This window comes from Anguilla rostrata, chromosome 5 (genome assembly GCF_018555375.3).
Source record: "Anguilla rostrata isolate EN2019 chromosome 5, ASM1855537v3, whole genome shotgun sequence".
In the NCBI taxonomy this organism is placed as follows: Eukaryota; Metazoa; Chordata; class Actinopteri; order Anguilliformes; family Anguillidae; genus Anguilla; species Anguilla rostrata.
Window position 1 is genome coordinate 575,001 of NC_057937.1, and position 21,489 is coordinate 596,489.

Genomic DNA, 21,489 nt, shown 5'->3' on the forward strand with positions numbered 1-21,489 from the left:
GCGGGGCTCTGATGACTTTGCTCACACAGGTCTGTGTAAAGGGGCGGGGCTCTGATGGCTTTGCTCACACTGGTCTGTGTAAAGGGGCGGGGCTCTGATGGCTTTGCTCACACTGATCTGTGTAAAGGGGCGGGGCTCTGATGGCTTTGCTCACACTGGTCTGTGTAAAGGGGCGGGGCTCTGATGGCTTTGCTCACCTGATCTGTTAAAGGGCGGGGCTCTGATGGCTTGCTCACCTGGTCTGTGTAAAGGGCGGGGCTCTGATGGCTTTGCTCACACTGGTCTGTGTAAAGGCGGGCTCTGATGGCTTTGCTCACACTGATCTGTGTAAAGGGGCGGGGCTCTGATGGCTTTGCTCACACTGGTCTGTGTAAAGGGGCGGGGCTCTGATGGCTTTGCTCACACTGATCTGTGTAAAGGGGCGGGGCTCTGATGGCTTTGCTCAGTGCGTGACCCGTCCCGTTCTCTCTCTCGCGCGTGCCTCAGACTGTGGCGATGGCGGTTGTGGCAGAAACCTCGCTCCTCTTTCCGCGGTTGCGTTTGTTTTTTTTGCTTCACATCAGCATTGCGTGCGGCAGCTGTCCTTTAGGCCAGTGATTCAAAAGGCTAAAGAACCTGAATTTCCCGCTAAGCCAGAGATTTCCAGCCTTAATGCAGATGTGCGTGTCCTAATGCTCTCTGCAGAGCCGCTAAGCAGGGCATTATGCAATGAGTATGTACTCTATAGTCTGAACCTGTTAGCGCACACAAAACCACTAACATCATCAGTGATTGGTCATGGTGTTTCTTTTGGACCAATCATTGGTTGTGTTATTGGGTTTGCTTGTGTTAAAAGGGTTTTCGCATGCTAATGGTCTCAGTAAATCAGGCCCTGAGCACAAGAGAACTTAATGTATTATAAATGTATAACCTTTCTGACCTGGCCTATGTTTACTGTGTGAACTGGACTTCATGTGTTTGTAGCTATGAATAACTACATAATGAGTATCGGACCTGAGTTTTGGCCACCCGATGGAAACCTTGTGTTCTGTGCTGTAACATGAACTTCCTGAATTCTGTAAGAGCTGATGTTCTGGGTGAAACGGGCTGTTTTGTCCGTGGCTAATGCTATCCATCTGCCCCCTGAGCTGCATGTCTGAGGGAGGAACAGCCGTTTGCGGTTCTGTCCAGCTGAGATCTGAGGTGATATCGGCTGTGAGCGCAGGTAACGGGATCGTGAGGAGCATGAGAATTCAGCAGACTGCAGAACCCGGCAGAAATATCCTGTCAACCTCAGTGTATAACTGAGAATTTCAGTCTGGCATCATTATTCACTAGATGCCTTCCTACACATCACCACCAAGTAGTGTACATCCACTGAGGTGAACAGAATGGCTTATTTTATGTATTTTGACAGATTGCAGATGAAATAAGAAAAAAAAACTTTGTCTTTTATTATTTACTTAAAAAATCTCAAGAAAAAAATATCTTTTCATCATCATTAAAAACATTTCTTTTCAAATGCCAGCCATAGTTTTGATCAAATAATGCAGTCATGCGATCTGTCACATAATCACAGTCAAACTCTTAAATGTTGTGATGGCCCCTTTTTCTGAGCTGCCCCAAGAGGATGGCAATGGTGGACATGACCTGTTGAATAATTTGGGAGTCCTCATACCCTTTTAGGGGGGTCCAACCCAATTCCATTTGAATTCCAGGGTGATTTCACCATGAAAATTGGTTTCAAATGTTTTTCAGGCAGAAAAATAGAGTGATAGGAACTATTGACTCGAGCCATTATTCTAATGTTCTACTGACTGCAGTAGAATATAGATCCAGGAACGGGCTGAACTGCCGTTTGCCTTTGGAAACTAGAAGGCTCACTCTCGAATGCTAATTGTTTACAGGCCCTACTGATTATCCATGGAGCAGTCAAATGCAGTTCAGCAGAATCAGACTGCAGAAAAACATCACGTTCAAAGCCTTTATTACGCAGGACAGCAATTAAGTACTGGCGTAGGTGCATCTGGACAAAACCACCGAGCCCCTCACTGCAGGGGAGAGTGAGGAATAGGGGCACAGATGGGGAGGAAGTGTACTGCCAAAAACTGCAAACATGGAAAACAAATCTGCAAGTATTTGGGTTACAAGTCATAGAGAAAAAAATGTGATCAAACATTCCAGTAATCTGCTGGATAACTGCAATCACACAATGAGCTGTGTACTCAATTTGGCTGCGCTGAAGTTTGAGAGCCAGGCGGTGGAAAAGGACAGGGTGTGAAAATGCGATTTGGTCGCGGGTTTTACGCGGAGTTCCCTCCTGAAGCCTGCTGACTGTCATTCGGCACATTCAGCTCTGGCAGAGGCCTTGCTCACACTGTGGGGCCGTGCAGATGGGATGCTGGAACAGGCTGATGCTCACCCACAAACCTCCTCACTGGCAGCACAAACAGAATTCTGCTGATGTCACTTTGTCCCTCTATGCCCCATTGACTTAAAGCCAGGCGGTTTTGATCAGACTGCAATGCTTCGTATCTGCGTAAGCAATGGAAAGGTAGAGCTCTTTCTGATTGGATGTCCTGTATGCAACGCCAACATGCCTGCCTGCGTTTAATGGCCGTGATTACCGAGGCAGCTGGGAGCTGTGGTTTTAGGATCAGATCCGATCCCAGATGGGGTACTGCAGTGTCCTTCGGCTGCTTGCTTAACCTGAATTGCCTCAGCCGAAGCACGTCTGTGTAGATGGAACACAGTGGAAGCCCTCGCGTGACCCCAGATAAGGACATCTGCTGTGCAAGCACACAGCAGTATGGCTTTGTGCAGGGCTTTCCCAAAATGCCCCCTTTGAGAGTGTACAGTGAGCTCCCCTGAAGTGCCTGTCCGAGGTCATTTAATTATTCTCAGTTCAGAGTCCTGTGAGCTTTATCACTGCTTTGAAAGCCCCACGCAAGCTTTAGACTTAAACCCAGCCAGTGTTCTGGAACTCTGTTGCTTTCAGTCACCAGCAGTGATTGTTACAGCAGCATTAGAATGTTCAGTTAAGAGCATTCTAATCACATATTTGTGATTTTTCACCTTAATGGGTTATAAAAGTTTGGAAATGCAAGGCCAATCAAACAAAAAAAAAAAAAAAAGAAACAAGTATATATAAACATAATGATTAAAGGGATAGTTCTCTTTCCGTCTTTTTATGTTCTTTCAGTTTTATTGTATATTTTCAGCTAGTCTAGACAGTTTTTTGTGTGCAATGAAGTATATTTTAGATATTTAGAGGAGTTTCTAACTCCTGTAATGATGGCAGGTAAAGGTCATTCAGGGGTTTGTGGTGTAAAGAAGGGCAGTACACTTCAATAGCTCCAAAGCAGTTACAGCGGTGGTGTCATGTCTCCAGTGCTTGTACATACTTGTAGGTATAAGGCATGATAAAAAAAAAACACAAGTACTACAGGTGATTTAAAGCACTTAATGCTCTTAAGTTGAATTGTTCTCACGTAGAAAACCCATCATGTAGGTTTAACGGGTAAATTAAATTTCCTTGTTAACTTAAATGAATTGGAAAGCAATCTCAAATTTCTCATACTCACCCCTGTTGAATATAAATGAGTTTAAAGACTTCATTTTTATAAAACTGAGTAAAGTGTAATATTTCCAGATGAAAGGGAGGCTTGTGACCTCTTATTTTAATCAGAAATGGGGTTTATTTTGGGGGTTTTTCTCATAATTCACTTTCTCAGAAATCAGAGCGAAGAAAGGGGATAAGAAGCGGTCCAAATATTTTTTAATGTCCAGGTCAAAAAATAATCCATAAGGATGTGGGTTATCTGCTGTTGGGGTCATAGTACCGATGTGAATTAGGGAATGATTGGGATGTGGGTTATCTGCTGTTGGGGTCATAGTACCGATGTGAATTAGGGAATGATTGGCATGCGGGTTATCTGCTGTTGGGGTCATGGTACCGTGGTGAGTTAGGGAGGGATTGGGATGCGGGTTATCTGCTGTTGGGGTCATAGTACCGGTGTTCTGGGTGAGCTCAAGGCTTACACCCCCTCCTCCGAGACGTTTTATGAGTCTATTTTTCACTGGGAATCGGACGTCTCTTTAATTCAGGCTTATCGCACGCCAGCTAATTCAAATTTAACGGCAGGTTGCTTTTTTTGTCCTAAGTTGCACAACTTAATTTTGTCTCCTTTGATTTTGACGGGGTTCACGGAGCTCGTTAAATGGCTCGTTAACAGTCAGGCTGAGGAGTGCAGCTCTTAGTGTATCAGTGCTTCTCCACGGATAATGCTGGCGTGAAGTATATTAAGGACGTAGTACAGTTTCAAAGCCTTTCTCAGCTTGCGCTCGCAGACTTACTGGAGGTTCTGTGGAGGATCGTAGCTTCTGTATCATTCACTGCATAAGGAAAACCTCATGTACTGTCGAGGAGAAATAACACAATGTACAGTTCTACAATTCACAGTTTAATGATTTGGCGAGATGCAAGAATCACTGCAGCCAGAGATCGGCAGAGTTACACTCGTAGAGCTCCTCTGCCATGGTGCTTGCCTCAGGATCAGTGATGTAAAAGAGGGGGAAGAGTTTTTTAATCAAAGCATCGAGCCGAGTTTTGTGGGGAGCAGTCAGCGGATCGGCCTTCATAGCCGGTTAGGGAAGGTCGTTCTGGCCGGTTAGGGAAGGTCGTTCTGGCCGGTTAGGGAAGGTCGTTCTGGCCGGTTAGGGAAGGTCGTTCCGGTCAGCAGAGAAGTTGCCTTATAATGAGCCCCTCCTGCAGTAGCGCTCACCCCAATACGGGCTGATGGAGGCGGGCATGCCTGGCACAGACTGGCACAGACTGGCATGGTGCTGGCTGGCCTGGTGTGAGGGTGATCCCTGGCTCTCATCTGGGGGCGTCTTTAAAAACAAAATTGGCAGCAATGAGTGTGAAAAAAGGTGGGTGGGGGGGGGTGTTGACATCCCAGATGTGATTCCTGAATTTTGGAAACATCTCGATTGCATCTTGTGGGAGCTATGCTCGCAGCCAGCCCGGCTGATTATAATATTTATAATATCTCTGCTCAGATCCGTAGATCAAAGCGGATTTCTGGGGTTTTTTGCTGCTGTGAACCTGGTGGTCTCGCCAGTGAAGCATCAGAGCTGCTGCAGACTTCAAGAACTTCCTAAAGTCCGGGACCCCAGATCATAAGCTCATAGGCTCAGAGCTTTCCTCGCTCTCTCTCTCTCTCTCTTTCTCTCTCTCTCCCTCCCTCTCTCTCTCTCTTTCCCTCTCTATGTGTATGTGTGTGTCTCTCTCTCTTCTAAGCCTGTAATCTGTAGATAATCTTTCTCTGGTTTTAAAACCTACCAAATGGCTTGACTGGAGGAGCAAATGACTGTGAGAAGCACGTATGGTGGTTACAATGACATCTGCAGCCACACAAGACCACTGGCTGGTATTGACCCCGCCGAGGCAGCAGGTATAAGGAACAAGTCTCATTAACAGACAAGAGAAGTGCCATGAAGTTTTCTCCTTGATTTATGTCATACTGATACTTTTCTAAAAGATACCGCACTGTACTGCTCTGTTTCCTACGGTTACTTTTGGAGGTGAGGAAGAGGAAGAGCTTTGCTTTGCTCCTCTCACTCAGCCTCATAATTTACCTCACAAGGACATAACGACATCCCCACTAGTCTGGCGATGAACAGATTGATAATGTGATGACTGTGTTTGCGTTATTATACTGAACACGATGCCGTAACAGGAAAGACATTTTAAAACCGTCCGGCGCACAAGACAAATCAATTTGCAATAGGAGATAAACAGAAGCAGAGGCCTTTGGGCTCAGAGTTGGAAAGCTGCTTTTCAGAGAGTTTTCTGTCCAGCAGATATGGTACAGAAGGGAATAAATAAGGATTCAGAGAGAGGAGCAGGAGAAACCTCGCGGGGAAAAGAGCAGAGAGACATTCCCGAAACAAAGGACACAAAGACAAGAACATGCAAAGAAAGAGAAAAAAGTACGGCAGGTAACAGAGGGAAGGGTCTCCACGTTTGGATTGGTACCCGCCGGGGACGCAGGGGGTAACATCATACACAGCTCAGGGTCTTTAACATTCAGCTTCATCCTCAGTTATACAGAGCGAGAAACAAACAGCGAGCTCCTCCACCACTCATCGACCCGCCAGCCTGATGTTGTTTTATTCAGTCTCAGATGAAGAGCGGTTTCCACCGCAGTCAGTAATGTGGCTCCCCTGTGTGAAACACCTCGGCCTGAAAGGGTATTTATTCCTGGTTCCTCCAGGTGGGAATCATGGTGCTACCTGCACTCTGCCTGCAGGTCCCTTTATAACAGAGGTCCCCCTGGTCCCCCTGGTCCCCCTGCTCACATCTGTGCGATGCAACCTTTTGGGTCTGTTACAGCTGCATCTGCAGCGCAGCCAGCATCGTTCCCTGCAACCTGCTGAAAACAGTCTGCCCAACAGACCTTTATTTAACCAGGACGGTCTACTGAGAGCAAATTCTCATTCACTGATTTTAACCCGACTGTGGGAGGAAACTGGAGGAAACCCTCACAAACACCATGCAGAGAGGCCAGGACTCAAACCCAGCACCTCCTTCTTGCGAGGCAACAGTGCTAACCCCTGCACCACTGCACCACTGCACTGCCCAAAACCAGAAACATGAGCTGCATTTCCACCATTGCAAGCTGCTGTAATGTCTGTAAATGTCAGACATTGCCACTGCTTTGTTTTCAATGGAAAACACCATGTGTGGGTGGCAGGAAAAGTTCAACCGTAATGATGCTCCCGGGAGTCAATGACTCTCGAGTGCTTGGCGAGGCTCCCGTTGGCTGAGCCGCTGCTGAGAGGAGGCGGTGGAACTCGAGCTGACATACCCCTCCAGCCCCCCCACAGCTTCCATTATGACATCACAAAAGGGCCGTGATTACAGGCGGAGGTGGATCTGTTCACACAACCCCATCCAGCCCCGCCACTGCTTCCATTATGACATCACAAAAGGGCCGTGATTACAGGCAGAGGTGGATCTGTTCACACAACCCCGTCCTCTCACGGGTAAGTGTGCCTGCCCCCGAGAGTGCAGTCTGGGGCAGGGTAGGGCAGCTAATGACCAATGGAGAGCTTTCCAGCTCATCAGGCCTAATGCTGCGTGCGTTTAGACTGCTGTAATATCTGCACCAGCATTTTATCTGCTCTCAGCCACTCAGGCTGGCACCAAGCTGCCTGTCAGGCAGGTTCCATTGCAGTAATCGATCCATTACAGTGATCATAAAGCATAAATACAAAACAACTGTAAACTTTTGCCACTCTTTTTCATCTGGAAGGCTAATCGTTGCAGCTGAATGGCAGATTAAATATTTATGAATTTAATTATATTTCATAGGGCATGGAAAAAAACATATCAAATGAAAATGTTTAGCTTAATTACTTTCAGAAGTCACAGTCAATAAATAAATTTGCGTATAATAATAATAATAATAATAATAACAAAACCAGGACTGGGTTGGGACAATTTTATAATTTTTTTAATTTGTCCTGGTAGAAAAAAATTGTATATTGCATTTCTCACAGAAGTCAAATAGCCAAAGGAAGAAGTTGGAGGTATCCGGTCCAAAGTGTTCTCAGCAGTGTTATTGGCTGTTCACAGCTCTTGGCATGCAGCTAAATAAAATAATGAAGGTTTCCTTTATGTCCCATAAGTCCTGTGTAATGAAGCAGACACTGTTTACTTAAAACTTAACTGATTGGTTCCTGGAACTCCTAGAGAGCCTCCATTTACTGATGAGCGATGGACTATGGGAATGCAGATTTGAATCGCACATTAGATGCATAACTTGAGACTTTGTCAGTCTATGTATACTATATACCTGCAAAAAACACAGAAGAAGAGTCTGTCTGTGTGTGTGTGTGTGTGTGTGTGTGTCCGTGCATGCATGAGAGAGAGGAGAGAGACTGAAAGAAAGAGGTCAACAAATTTGTCTTTGTCTGTGCTGCAGTTGTACATTTTGTTCTGATGGTTTTTTACGCTTTGGTGTTACATTTGTTTAAGCCAACTATTAATAGAAAGGTAAATATAGAAGCATATTCATGCATCTGTGAATAAGAGAAAGAGTAATATTACTCTTGTCCGTAAGGTTTCATGCCAGAAGCGATTTTTCACACATGAACCAGCACAGAGAAATGTTGTATTCCTCCGGGAGTGGGGGTGGTGGGGGGGCAGGGACCACAAAGAGGCTTCTAGTTCTCCTCTTCACTCAGAGTAATATGGTTTCACATTGTCTGTCTTAGCACGTATGCCTGGGGTTAACTGACGAATGTAGAACGAGCTGTGAATGTTTCCTTTATGTAAAAACTGGGGAGAGTATTGTATAGACCACTCAATCTTTCATAAAGTAGCAGACCAAGAGTGTGCACATATGGGGCTGTGTGTATGTATTGGTGCATGTGTGTCTGTGTGCTTGTGTGTGTGTCTGTGTATGTATGTCTGTACATGTTCATGCAATGATGCATTTGTGGTTTGTGTACATATACAGCCTATGTAAATGTGTTTGTATGTTTTACATATCCAGTTCTCAAGCTGCAGTAGCCTATCAGGCATGTCTGTCTCTTCTGTTTAATCTCATAGCCAGAATGATTGATACAGTGCTGCATGTTTATTGAGAGCACACACTATGAGACAGTTCAGTACTTAATTAACAGGTCGACACTACACTATCAGCCTGTTTAAAGCGTGAAGAACTGAGCTGAACCCAAACACTGAGGCGGACCCAAACACTGAGCCGGACCCAAACACTGAGCTGAGCCCAAACACTGAGTCGGTCCCAAACACTGACTCACTCACAGCACAACACAATCGCTTTCTAATCAGATGGAAAGCACACACCACAGCCATGAAGGCATCATCTACCTTCTATTTGTCCAGGCAGGTGGAGTGTGAAACCCATAAGCACACAGCCTTGGGCTATATGACCCCAGAAGCCTCATTAATAATGCAGGGCCATTTCTCCCCTGGTGTGATTTAAACAGCCCCAGTTACTGAGAGGAAATCATGTTCTCACAAACAGGGCCCAGCATGCCTACCGTGTGAGTGCAGCTCTGCTGTACTCTGTGAAGCTCTGTGAAACCCATGTACCCAGCATGCCTACTGTATGAGTGCAGTCCCACTGTACCACAGCACTTCTGGCTCTGTGAAGCTCTGTGAAAGCCATGTACCACAGCACGTCTGTCTCTGTGAAGCTCTGTGAAAGCCATGTACCACAGCACTTCTTTCTCTGTGAAGCTCTGTGAAAGCCTTGTAGCCTGTGTGCTGGCTCTGTGAAGCTCTGTGAAGATCTGTGAAAGCCATGTACCACAGCACTTCTGTCTCTGTGAAGCTCTGTGAAAGCCATGTACCACAGCACTTCTGTCTCTGTGAAGCTCTGTGAAAGCCTTGTAGCCTGTGTGCTGGCTCTGTGAAGCTCTGTGAAGATCTGTGAAAGCCTTGTATCTTTGCTGGGGCTCACTAGCTCCTTCGTTCCTAGCCTGATGATGACACAGTGTGGAAATGTGACTAGATTACCTTACTGTGCTAAAGATCCAGGTCCCTGATGCATGGAGAACATACAACCTGTTAACTTGCCATCGCCGGATGTTGTCATGGTCAACGTTGTTGTCATGCAGTGTGCTGCTGTCCTGTTGATGTGTGCACCCCCCCCCCCTCGTTTTTCCTGCGGCAGGCTCTCTCCAGGGGGAGTACCAGCGGAAGCTGTACAACGACCTGCTGAAGAACTACAACCGGCTGGAGAGGCCGGTCCTGAACGACTCGGCGCCCCTGCTGGTGGAGCTGGGTTTGACGCTGCTGCAGATCATCGATGTGGTGGGTACCTCACCGAGTACCTCTCGCCTCATTACTGAAGTCCCCAGGTTTCATAGGGTTATGTGATCGTTAGTGATGTTTATTTTTTTAAACATGATTTGGAATTTACTCTTGGATGCAGTAGTGTGAAAGTATGCAGGTGGGAGTAAATTATTTTCTTTGTGGTGGCCTACTTACAGCACTGAGAGAATATCTCTAATGGAGGACAGCACTGTAATCTAGTCTAATATAAAAAAATATATTTTTTACATATATGGGTATCCAATATATTGAGATTACTGGTTTGTCTTTTTTGTGACAATGGAAGTAATAATATTTTTTAGCAGTTAACACAGTAACCCAGCATTACATACCAGTGATATCAAAAATATATTTGTGAAATGATTCCGGAAATGTACAACAAGTGCTCATTTGTATTTAGAAATATGCTGCAAAAAAATCTGTTTGCTGGCACGTTGCCCAGTGCCCCTCTGGGATTGAGTCACCGATTCAAAAAGCCCCAGAATGTGTAAATGTGCTTTTCAGCGCTCCGTATGCCACTGCTCATTAGTCACCCGGGCTCGGAGGCCACTGGAATGGAAATGTTGTGTTTAGCAGAGTTTTGTTTTACCCAAAGGGCTCTCCCTCTGGCGGGTGTGGTTTAATATGCTGCACTGGGCTGTTTGTTTCCCGCTCTCCTGCTGGCCTAGTGACTATCATTCACAAAGACACACATTAATAACCTCACACACACACACACACGTTAATAACCAGGCTGCGTAACGTCACACACACACACACTCTCTCACACACACACATGTTAATAACCAGGCTCTATAACAGCACACACACACACCTCTGAGAGGGAGATGGTCAAACCTGATGCACTGTGGGGTATGTGACAGGCTTCACAGACCCCAGATAGCGGCCCTGACTGTGGGGTATGTGACATGCTTCACAGACCCCAGATAGTGGCCCTGACTGTGGGGTATGTGACAGGCTTCACAGACCCCAGATAGCGGCCCTGACTGTGGGGCATGTGACAGGCTTCACAGACCCCAGATAGCGGCCCTGACTGTGGGGTATGTGACAGGCTTCACAGACCCCAGATAGCGGCCCTGACTGTGGGGTATGTGACAGGCTTCACAGACCCCAGATAGCGGCCCTGACTGTGGGGTATGTGACAGGCTTCACAGACCCCAGATAGCGGCCCTGACTGTGGGGTAGGTGACAGGCTTCACAGACCCCAGATAGCGGCCCTGACTGTGGGGTAGGTGACAGGCTTCACAGACCCCAGATAGAGGCCCTGACTGTGGGGTATGTGAAGACTGGCCTGTCGGGAACGACAGCGTACGTCTCATAGTCGCTGAATGACATGGAGGCGGCACTATGGACGCATCGTCGTCAGTTTGTCCAGTAAAATACGCGTCTGTCTGTAGAGGAGGGGACAGATGTGTGCGTTTAGGGTGTTTAGGGTTCAGTGGAACAGGATGTGCTGATCAGTCATGTGTTCTGTGTCCGTCAGTGCCGCCAAACCCCATGCAATAGACACGATGGCGCGTGATTAGGGGGTGTGAGGGGTGGGGGGGGATGGTGGGAACTGCCAACCTGAGGGTGGATTTCTCAGAAGGCAGATTGGACCCCCCCCAGCCCCCCCCGATCTCTGGCGATGGACAGGGCGGGTCACACGCATGGCTGAACGCGCGCAGCCCAAAGCGTGTTACCCACACGGCTGCATGTGTGTTCCGCCGCACGCTTGGCGTGTTCCGACAGCGTGTTCAGACCCGCGAAGCGTGACCGTGGGCCCTAATGAGTCACATGTTCACTGTGGGCGGGGTTTAAAGTGCACAGGCCCGTCACACGGGGGGGGGGGGGGGTGTAAGGGAGCTTTTAACTGCCTCTCCCTACCGCCGCCGCTGCCTGCTCTTCAGAATGATTAAAGGTGACCAGCCACAGCCTCGCCAGAAGCACTTTCCAGAGCTGCATTTTTTATCATAAATATTGCATTTCTTATAGCAAAGCATGTGCGTCAAGATCAATACAAAAACACACTCACACAACTTACTCAAAAAAACTTACTCAAAATTCAGTCGTGGTACTGAATCTTCAGACAATGCAAATCAGTAAAAATTCAGGAAAGCACTTTTTAAAAATGATTTATTTATGCTTAGATACGATACAGTAATACTGAGAAAAAAATCATTTTTAAAAAATTAACTGCAGAATTAGATTTTTGAACAGAGACGTATCATAATATATTAGACTATCGTTTAAAGGTCCTTTAATCTATGATGCAGTGAAACTGCGTATTTAATCTGTGAGTTCCATTATAACACAGCTGAGAAGGGGGCTGCTCCTGTGCATTAAACTGTGCTCTGAGTCCTGTGATTGCAGTAATGAGAGGAAGAACAGGGGGAAGTAATTATGGAATGCAGATGTTCAGTATGAGACATCTCCACAGATGTTCAGGTCTGGGGTAATTAATCCTTCTCATTCTTCCAGCCATGCCTGAAAGAGCTGGTTTCCCCTCACATTATCTCAGACCAAGATCCAGAGTAATTATGATATGCATTTTCCCGCTTCACTTTCAATGAGGAATTGAGAGCTTCTTAGTGCATTTTGGGAAATTTCTTGAATAGTATTTTTAAATTGGAATGGCTGCTCAGTGATATGTCCTTATTTGCATTCCCTCCCATGTTTGTCCTTGCTGTGTTGCACACACACCCTCCTAAGACCCTCATTTTTGTCCACTGTAGGGGACACCTCAAGAACAAAATTCTGAAACTGACACTACAATGAACATCTAAAATAAATAAATAATAAAAAAATGTTTAGATGAAAAATATTTTCCCTGTATGGTGTTTTTAACATTTGTATAAGCTCAATTAATTTTAAGGATACTACAGCTACCTTCTGGTCCCAGGAGAGCACTCTGAAACCAAAGTGGGTGACACAGTGCAGACGAGTGAGCAGCTGGGCTTCAGGTCAGACTCCAGCGGAGTGGGGACCCCTGGGCTCGGCTCAGCCCGGCTCAGGCCTCCATTGTGGCTCCAGATGGCCGGGGAGCCCATAGGCCACGACTGGGAAGCTGTGAAACTGTGGAACGCGTGACTTCCTCCTCATCGGTGCGTGTGCGCGGGCAGCTGCTGCAGCCCAGACGCTAGCTGGCACAGGAGGCGGGGGAGGCGGTGGGGTGGGGCGGGGTGGGGGATGGTTGTCGGGGACGGAGCGGGCGAGGAGAGATTAACAGAGAAGTTGCGCAGAAAGAGAAAGAGAGGGAAGACTGATCGGAAAAGACTTGCGTGACCTGGAATAAATGACTGAACTCCACGTCCCCCTTCCTGCATCACTACTGCAGTGAATTCCTAAGATATACTGCTTCCAGAGAGGCACTAGCTTGGGATGGACCTCACTGCTCTTACACCAGTCATTCCTGTCCAATCTCCACACAGCTCCAAGTGGAAAGTTTGATACATTAGGTAATTGTTCGTTGGCTGCAATTGGTTAATGGCCTGAAATGTAGTGCTATTACCGTGAATTGTTCATACAAAAAATATTGTTTGGATTTTTCTCATCACATTATATAAAAAAAGAAGTGAGGCTCTGCAAGGTCGCTCTGATAGGCCGGTCACAAAACCTCCAGTGGGCAGTGGGCCGACACTGTTTCCCCTGGAGACCAATGGCCACGGGGTTCATATGCAAGTGCTTCTGAGATTTTTAATTTTATGCATTCATTATGTTTTGCGCTGTTGTGTAAATGTTTTTTTTTCTATTGGCATACTGCCACTCAGTTTGTCAAGTCTCTCCTGTAAAAGAGATTTTAATCTGGTTAATTAAAGATTAAATAAAATAAAATGAAGTATGCAGCTCCAGAGGGTGTATTAGCATTTTAGCGTCTAACGCTGCCCGTGTGGTGGCCAGGCTCAATGCGTGCTGTGTGACTCTGAGTCATTGGAAGGTTATTGTGCCTATTGTTCAGGCTCATCTGGCTGAAAGATGAACTTTCGTAGCACCAAAGAGGCAATCTTTTCACACTTAGTGCTTTAATGCGATTTGCACATACGGTTGGCAAACTTCAGCAGCGTTAAGCGACTCATTATTAGCTCGTATTACGAGGACGGAAGTGCGTGATTTTTCATCCAGTGCTCATTACTCGGCCTAACTGAGATGTAATCGGTACTGTCGAGTGTGAAAAAATAAACAAGAGCGAGTGTGAGCTCTAAGTGAGTGTGTTGTGTGTGTGTTTACTGAGCCTAGCCTAGCTCAGGGGTTAGCCCAGTGAACCACTGTTCGGTAAATACTGCATTACAAGGGAATGGGTGAGAAGAAACTGTGCTTGTAGGGGTTCTGTCCTGGACAGATGGTTCCAGAGATTCCTCATCTTTATCGGATCAGTTCTAATGGTGGAATACCAGAGGAGGAAAAATGATAAAAGTGACAGTCTTACTTTAAAGAGACAGACTCAGTGAGGGCTTCTTCTCTTCATCCTTTAAGAATCACGGCTTAGTTAGGAGCTGATGTCCTCAGGTTCCCTTTCACGGACAGAGATGTCAGATAACAAAAAGGTCTCGCCAAGATTCATGTCCTGAGTTTCATATCTGTGCTTTTCATGCTGTCCTTGATAGGTCCGTTTACAGCTGAGGCAAAAAGATTGGATGAAAAAGGAGATGGGGAATATGGGAACATCTTCTGGCCATTTTGAACCTCCTTGCAGGGTCGGCTGCAGGTGACTTGCAGTAAAGAGCTGAGCTGAATGTGATATGAGAGAGAATATCAGGCCCCAGGAAGTTCTGTACGGAGTGAAAGCCATTCTGTTCAGACATGTCTGGAGAGCTGGTACAATAGTGCTTTCAAGGAACAGAGAGTCAAAGCCAGTGTGTATGATAATATCGGCTGCAGTTTGCACCATTTACGTATTGCTGCTGGCCTTTAGATCGACACGCCGAACGTACGGGCTGGAGTCTCAGTCCTGCTATCGCCGTGTCTGTCCTTATTAATGTACGAGTGGAATCAGGGAACACTGATTATCTTTCAGCCGCAGGGGGGATGAGTCAGTTAAGTACAGCCTTCACTGCCACATGATCACCAAGGAGGAATTATGGGATATTTAATGCAGTTTTAAGTCTAACATTGTCACCTGAGGGGGGACGGAGGAGTGGGGGGGGGGGTGTGAAGTATTCTCAGTTCACCTTAAAGTATTGCATCTGTCCCAGAATCCATCGCTCTCACTGCTATTATCCACATTATTATTCTGAATTCGGTTCTCAGCTTGCAGAAGCTGGTGAGGCATGAGACAGCACCCGGGTCAGTGGAGGAACAGGTGGCTAACGGCTAGCCTCTCTACGGGACGTCCCGACTGGCTGGCCTGACAGCGCGTGAAATAAAGTTTATGTTCCCCTGCCATGCAGTCTGACAGAACGGACTGTGACTCATCGTCTCAGAGGAAGCCTCTCCTCTCATTACTGCAGGGCTGCTAATGCACAGACAGGCGCTGCTGATTGGCAGGCGTGGCACACATTTGCAGTGTATGTGTCCGTATTGCATTTTACAATAGTGCTGTCTTCTTGTACGTATGTGGAGACCAGGTGAACATTTTCTGCCTGGCAACAACAACAACAATAATAATAATAATAATAATAATAATAATAATAATAATAACAATTTTATACCTTGTGAATATATATAGAGCCAGTGAAAAACTTTCCTAAATCTAAATGCTGAAGGGTTTTCATTCTCACATGCTGATAAATATCCGGTAGCAGCCTGACTCTGGTGTAAAACCAGCCTGCTCGTAGACTCCTGGCACCACGCCTGTTTCACACGGCAGACCTGAACATTGCAGTGTGCTGTAGGCCTGCAAAGAGCTCCTTCCAGCATTTCATTTCTGTGCAACCTGATGACATACCTTATAGCTCTTCCCTAAGATGAAAAGCACCTTACTGCTCCTCCCTAAGATGAAAAGCACCTTACTGCTCCTCCCTAAGATGAAAAGCACCTTACTGCTCCTCCCTAAGATGAAAAGCACCTTACTGCTCCTCCCTAAGATGAAAAGCACCTTACTGCTCCTCCCTAAGGTGAAAAGCACCTTACTGCTCCTCCCTAAGATGAAAAGCACCTTACTGCTCCTCCCTAAGATGAAAAGCACCTTACTGCTCCTCCCTAAGGTGAAAAGCACCTTACTGCTCCTCCCTAAGCTGAAAAGCAGACTGGGGTTTAATACAGTTTCTCAGCTCTTTTTAAACCCATCTTTTCCTTGATTAATTGCAGAACAATTTATTTCCTAAATAAAATAACGTGGCACCGCACCTGCGATTGAAATCAAATCTGTCTGAGAATTTTCCCTCTGAGGAAACTGGGGCAATCCATCACACAGAGCTGAAATGAAGGGACTTATTGTTCATTTGATTATGTTTAATCACTTTAAAAACATTTCAGTATGGTGAGTTGGAGTGTTCGCAAAAACAATGGTGCAGCAGTGCAAGTTTAAACATTAGATAAGGAGTTTATATGTAACATAGTAGATTAAACTGTATATTTTATGGAGATTATTATTATTATTATTATTGCCCTTTTCAAGGATTTAAATGCTACTGTCATTAATCACCTCCAGTGTATTGCCTGAGTCATGCCAGGCAGCCATTTTGGACCAGTATTCCACACCACTGCTGAGGTGGAGGCGGAGGTGTTTAAATCATGCTTTAAAATAGGCCAACACCGTACCCCATGAACATGTTGTGTGTAGTCGAGCTGTGGGTGGAGAGAAATATAATTTTTTTTAAAACTACCTTGCAGTAAGTTGCAGTACTAAGTTATAAAATGCTTGAACTCTGATATGAAGGTAAGGTGTGTATTATTAGACATCAGATTATCAGGTATCTACGTTTATGAATCAGCTGTGTTTGGTTTTACAGCTAACTTTTTGTAAATATTTTTTGTGTCATGGCCAAGCTGTGGAGAATAACATTAGCTTTTTATTCATTTAAACATGATGAAACAAGACATAAGACAACACATTTCCTTCGCTAGGGGAATGCAGAAATATGCCTGGTTCCTGAAATAGTGTTGCTTCACTGCTCAGCGCTGCCCTCAGCCTGCATAGCATGCCACTGATCTAGGATTAGCTTTCCCCTGTTTCTATCCTGGACATATCCATTATGAGAATAAATATCAAACGGATTCTAGACCAGCTTTCCTGCTCTTTGTGAACGTGTGCCTGAGATCTTTCTGAAAGCCTGTAGATAGTTAAAGGACCAGGTGTCTTGCTTTAAAGTTTGTAAAACACTTCAGGTGATACAGGGAGGCAGGCAGGTAATAATGCATCTCTCCTCACACCAAGCTCGAGTGCTTCGGTTAACATGCAGATGGTCTAGCTGGCTGTTAGTGAAAAACATTCTCTGTTCTCCTTGAGTAAATGATTCTCTGTGGATGCTTTATCACCTCAGTAATAGACTTACTCTTATCACCTCTCACTGCGTCCCCCACCCAGCCCCCCTGAGACGGGATACCCAAGTGCTGATTCGCACACAGTTCTGTGGTATCAGTATGCACCCCAACAATGTTTACTCACTGCCAAACGTGGAAGAATTTCATTTTCCTCGCGGGAAGATAAGAGCTCCTAGACAGACAGTGTGTTCTTATGCTGCCATAAATTTAAATATGCAGATTGTTTTTGCTTGTTTCACTGTGTGTCTGCAGAACAGCATGTTGTTTGGGTCGGAGAGTGTTTCCGATGTTTGGCTGATGCTGGGTGTGAGGTGCTCAGGATCTGTATCTGGTCATGAACAGCAGATGTTCTTGACTGCCTCTCTGGGTGTTTGACAGGAAACGGACCCCTGCACATGCAGCAGTACTGCTGAGGGACTGTAACAGGAGGCTGAGGATAGTTCTGTTTCATTTATATATTTACTCCAGGGGATTTAGGAGCTTTCTGTGCACCGTGTATTCTTTGATCTTTTTAGGTCAGCCGTGCTGTGAGAGCTTCATGGATGTGTGGTCGTGGCACATGCATGATGTGAAGGTCACATGGTTGCAGTGCACCCTGGGAAAGCAGATGGACTGTTTGGCACCTGTCCTTTCAGTTATGCCCATCGCAGTGGTCATTTGGATGACTGCTCTAAAGGTTACATTTGATTTGACTTGCATTAATAGCCCAGGGAACAGGCTCCAGGACAATGGGCTTTGAGTTGGGTTTTTTCCTTGTGCAATAAAAAGAGTGAAACTGAGAATATTCTGGTTTTGGTCTCATTCAGGACTCAGTCACTCCAGGTATATTGATATTGGGAGTACAGTTTTATTCTAGCCAGTTGATTGCTGCAGTTTGTGTTCTCTGGGGAGTATAACAAGAGATTTGATTTGAAGCTGGCGTATAAAATCTCAGACCATAACTGCGCGCGAAAGATGTCTGTAAGAAATCCAGTGCTAGGCTAGAATGGATTTTATGGATGTGAACTTGTAAAAACCTGAAGCCTGTGTTCAGTCAACAATGTCTTTAAGCGGGAAGATGTGATATGGTGTGTAGGGCAGCAAACTCTTGAGCTGTATGTGAACCTTACATTTTAATCTTTATGGCACAATTAAAATTTCAAACTTTCCCTAAACTTTGAACCATAAGCCTGAGGGTTAAAAAAAACAAACATTTATAAATATTTTTTTATTTAGGTACTCTAAGTGCATTTATTAAAAATGCATTTCTAAATTAATTTTTTTTTCCTATGGCTGAACTTGCCCATCTGTTTTAAAACAAAAGGAAAAGGCCGTTGCATTTATAAATCCAAATGTAAGTCCCGCGGATCCGTTGAGTGATGCTTTATGAATAAATGTGCACTGCAGTCTCTTCTGAAGTAGCTCACCAGGTCCCTGTAATACTGCATCTGCAGAGTCTGCAATAATAACTGCAGGAGCTAAAACACTTAAAGAAGAGGCTCAGAAAGTGGTATAACTCTGTGTATGTACAATATTTAAATTTATCAGTGAGAATGTTTTATTGTGTAGGTTTAATTTTTTTCAGTGATTATCCCAAGTTCCATTTCCTGTGTTTAACATTCACCATTTTTATTATTATCAAGACTGGGTTTTTATTCTGAATTTTTAGCTATTTTCTTACTTGTAAAAAAAAAGCTGTTTACATTTGTATTGCTACTAAAAAAAGTGCTGATGCAGTGCTTATCCCGCCAGGCTGTGTACAATTGGAACTTTGTTGGATCATGGCCAGGATTACTCCCTCTTTCGCCTTAGCACTTGATTGATGGATGAAGGTCTGTGAGGAAGATGATGCTGTTTGCTTTCACTACAGGAAGGGGGAGGGTGTGTGTGGGGGGGGGGTTGTTATAACTTGACATTATTTTGTGATTGATGTCTTCAAAGGAAAATGATTTTAATCATTAAGAAGTGACTCAGTGGAATGATACTCATACCATTCTGTCTTTCTAAAACATCATTTACATCATGCATTTTATTATTAAAGGCTGCGATGCACATTGTCTGATGTGATAACTGACGTTGCTTCAGGCCACATGTGCAGTGAAAAACTATTAAAAGTTTTTTTTGCCCTGAATGGATTATTTTTGCTCTTTTTTTACAGGATGAAAAGAACCAGGTCCTGATGACTAATGCTTGGTTGCAGCTGGTGAGTGACAGAGCTTCTATCTTCCTGAGAGTCAACTGTGAGATTTTTAATTTTCATTTATTTTATTTTATTTTTTCAGACTGGTATATGTGAGGAAAAACTACATTTCCGTAGCCTGCAGTAGATGGTCTGTATTACGCTGATCTTAATTACCAGCTGCAGTACAACACACTGGGGAAATCAGAGCAGTGATGACTTTAAATCAAAATCAGCAGAGAAATTCCCTGCTGGTCCATCATCTCCAGCCACGGGAGTTTTAGAACTGCCGATTCACATAATTACATAAAGAAACATGTTGCATTTGTGTGATTGGCTGAGGGGGGAGGTGGGAGTACTGTGTGTGCGTTTGTGTGATTGGCTGCGTGGGGAGGTTAGAGTACTGTATGTGTTTGTGTGATTGGCTGCGTGGGGAGGTTAGAGTACTGTTAGAGTACTGTATGTGTTTGTGTGATTGGCTGAGTGGGGAGGTTAGAGTACTGTATGTGTTTGTGTGATTGGCTGAGGGGGGAGGTGGGAGTATGTAGTGTGGATGCAGGCCAATAAGGTGAGAGGTTCACTGAAGACTGGTGTTCTGGGTTAAGTGTGATGCCGTTATGTAGATGTTACTCAGTTCTTATTCTCTCGTCACGTTGCAGTTACACAGGTAACTACAGGATTAAGATGAATCTCCTTTACTTACTGGAGTGTTTTGCAGTACAGGCAGATGTTTTCACTCGGGGAGTGATGGATTAGCTGATTGGGGGTGTAATTCGATTTCCCCGTTCCCACGACTCCATCAGTAACCCCGTGTCGGCCGGGCCCGGCATCGGGTCAGGGTGTAATCGCCAGCCGGTATTGGACCTGTCAGCACCGCTCCAAGGCGGACGAGGTTGAGACTGGCTTTAGGTTTGTACCAGTCGATTGTAAAAGCGTCCGGTAATCGAGCCGCCCTTTCTCATTCGCTGAAAGTGTAGCGCAGCGTGGGCGCAACGTGAACATGGTGTTAATGGTCACGTAACCACGGTGACCAAGCTCCTCTGGCTCTCAGGAGTCATTGCGCCTCCGCGGTCCCCTCCTCCCCAATCAGCCTCCTCTGTCACCTCCTCTGTTGCCCCCTTACCTTACAGGCCTTAATGCTCAATCCCAGTTTGTTTCTCAGATCCCATCTGATTTTTTTTGCATTGGCTGTTCGCGTTCATGTCTGCAAGTGGCTGATATCTGACATAAGTGTGAACAGACCTCTGTCCTGAAAGAACCCGCACGCTCGCATTAAAAAAAAGAAAAGAAAAGAAACGTAGCACTGTTATCCTCCAGTGAGCTGTGGTGGACATCGAGGCCGTGTACGGGACAGCTTACCTCCCTTACTAGATGAAGACTGATCTGTGCGAGTGCGTGCTCAGCCAAGCCTCTCCGACAGACTGGCAGTAAACTGCAGCGGCTGCAGCGGTAGAAGGGCTGCCACTGCTCTTGGCTTGATCGGCCACACATCAATAATCAATCAAGCCCACCAGGACCCTGCTCCTAATCAAACACATTCTGCAGCTCCTGGGAAAATGCAGTATATTTAAAAATCAATAAGCAAATACATCAGAGGTGAAAATATTGTGCCTACTTTTTTGACTGCCAAAACCTTCACAGCATAAGAACCAATTCTGACATAGTAAGTTTTACACTGATAAAATATATTTTATCCTGCGACTCTTTGAACTGGATTGAATTAACACTGAATATTCTACTGTGATACTTATGCCAAGGATTCTACCTATACTGTGTGTGAATCTGAATTGAAGCGTGTCTTAAGATGTCCTTAAGCATTTCATAAGCGTGTCTGGTGTATATATTTACACATTTGCATGTGACATATTGTCAGCACTGAAACTTTTTTTAGTGCTCATTCAAGCATTAAGACTATATAACTATTGAGCTATGGATATTTACCTCTAAAAATTCAGTTTCATTTTCATTATAATTTGTTTTATATTTTAGGCCATCAGTTAACAGCTGATCACCGGCTCTCCAGAAGGTTGCGCTGTCATTGTCCTCTGGCGTGCATAAATATTACTGTTGCTCCAATTGG

General features: G+C 45.3%; 1 protein-coding gene across 2 annotated transcripts in view; it reads left to right on the forward strand.

Moving 5' to 3' along the window:
- chrna8 (cholinergic receptor, nicotinic, alpha 8) overlaps positions 1 to 21,489 on the forward strand; it is a 49,160-nt gene that overhangs the window by 8,135 nt on the left and 19,536 nt on the right. For both annotated transcript variants that reach the window (XM_064334503.1, XM_064334504.1), the window contains exons 3-4: positions 9,690 to 9,829; positions 19,389 to 19,433. In XM_064334503.1, coding sequence (XP_064190573.1) covers positions 9,690 to 9,829; positions 19,389 to 19,433 — 185 coding nt within the window. The remainder of the gene's footprint in view (positions 1 to 9,689; positions 9,830 to 19,388; positions 19,434 to 21,489) is intronic.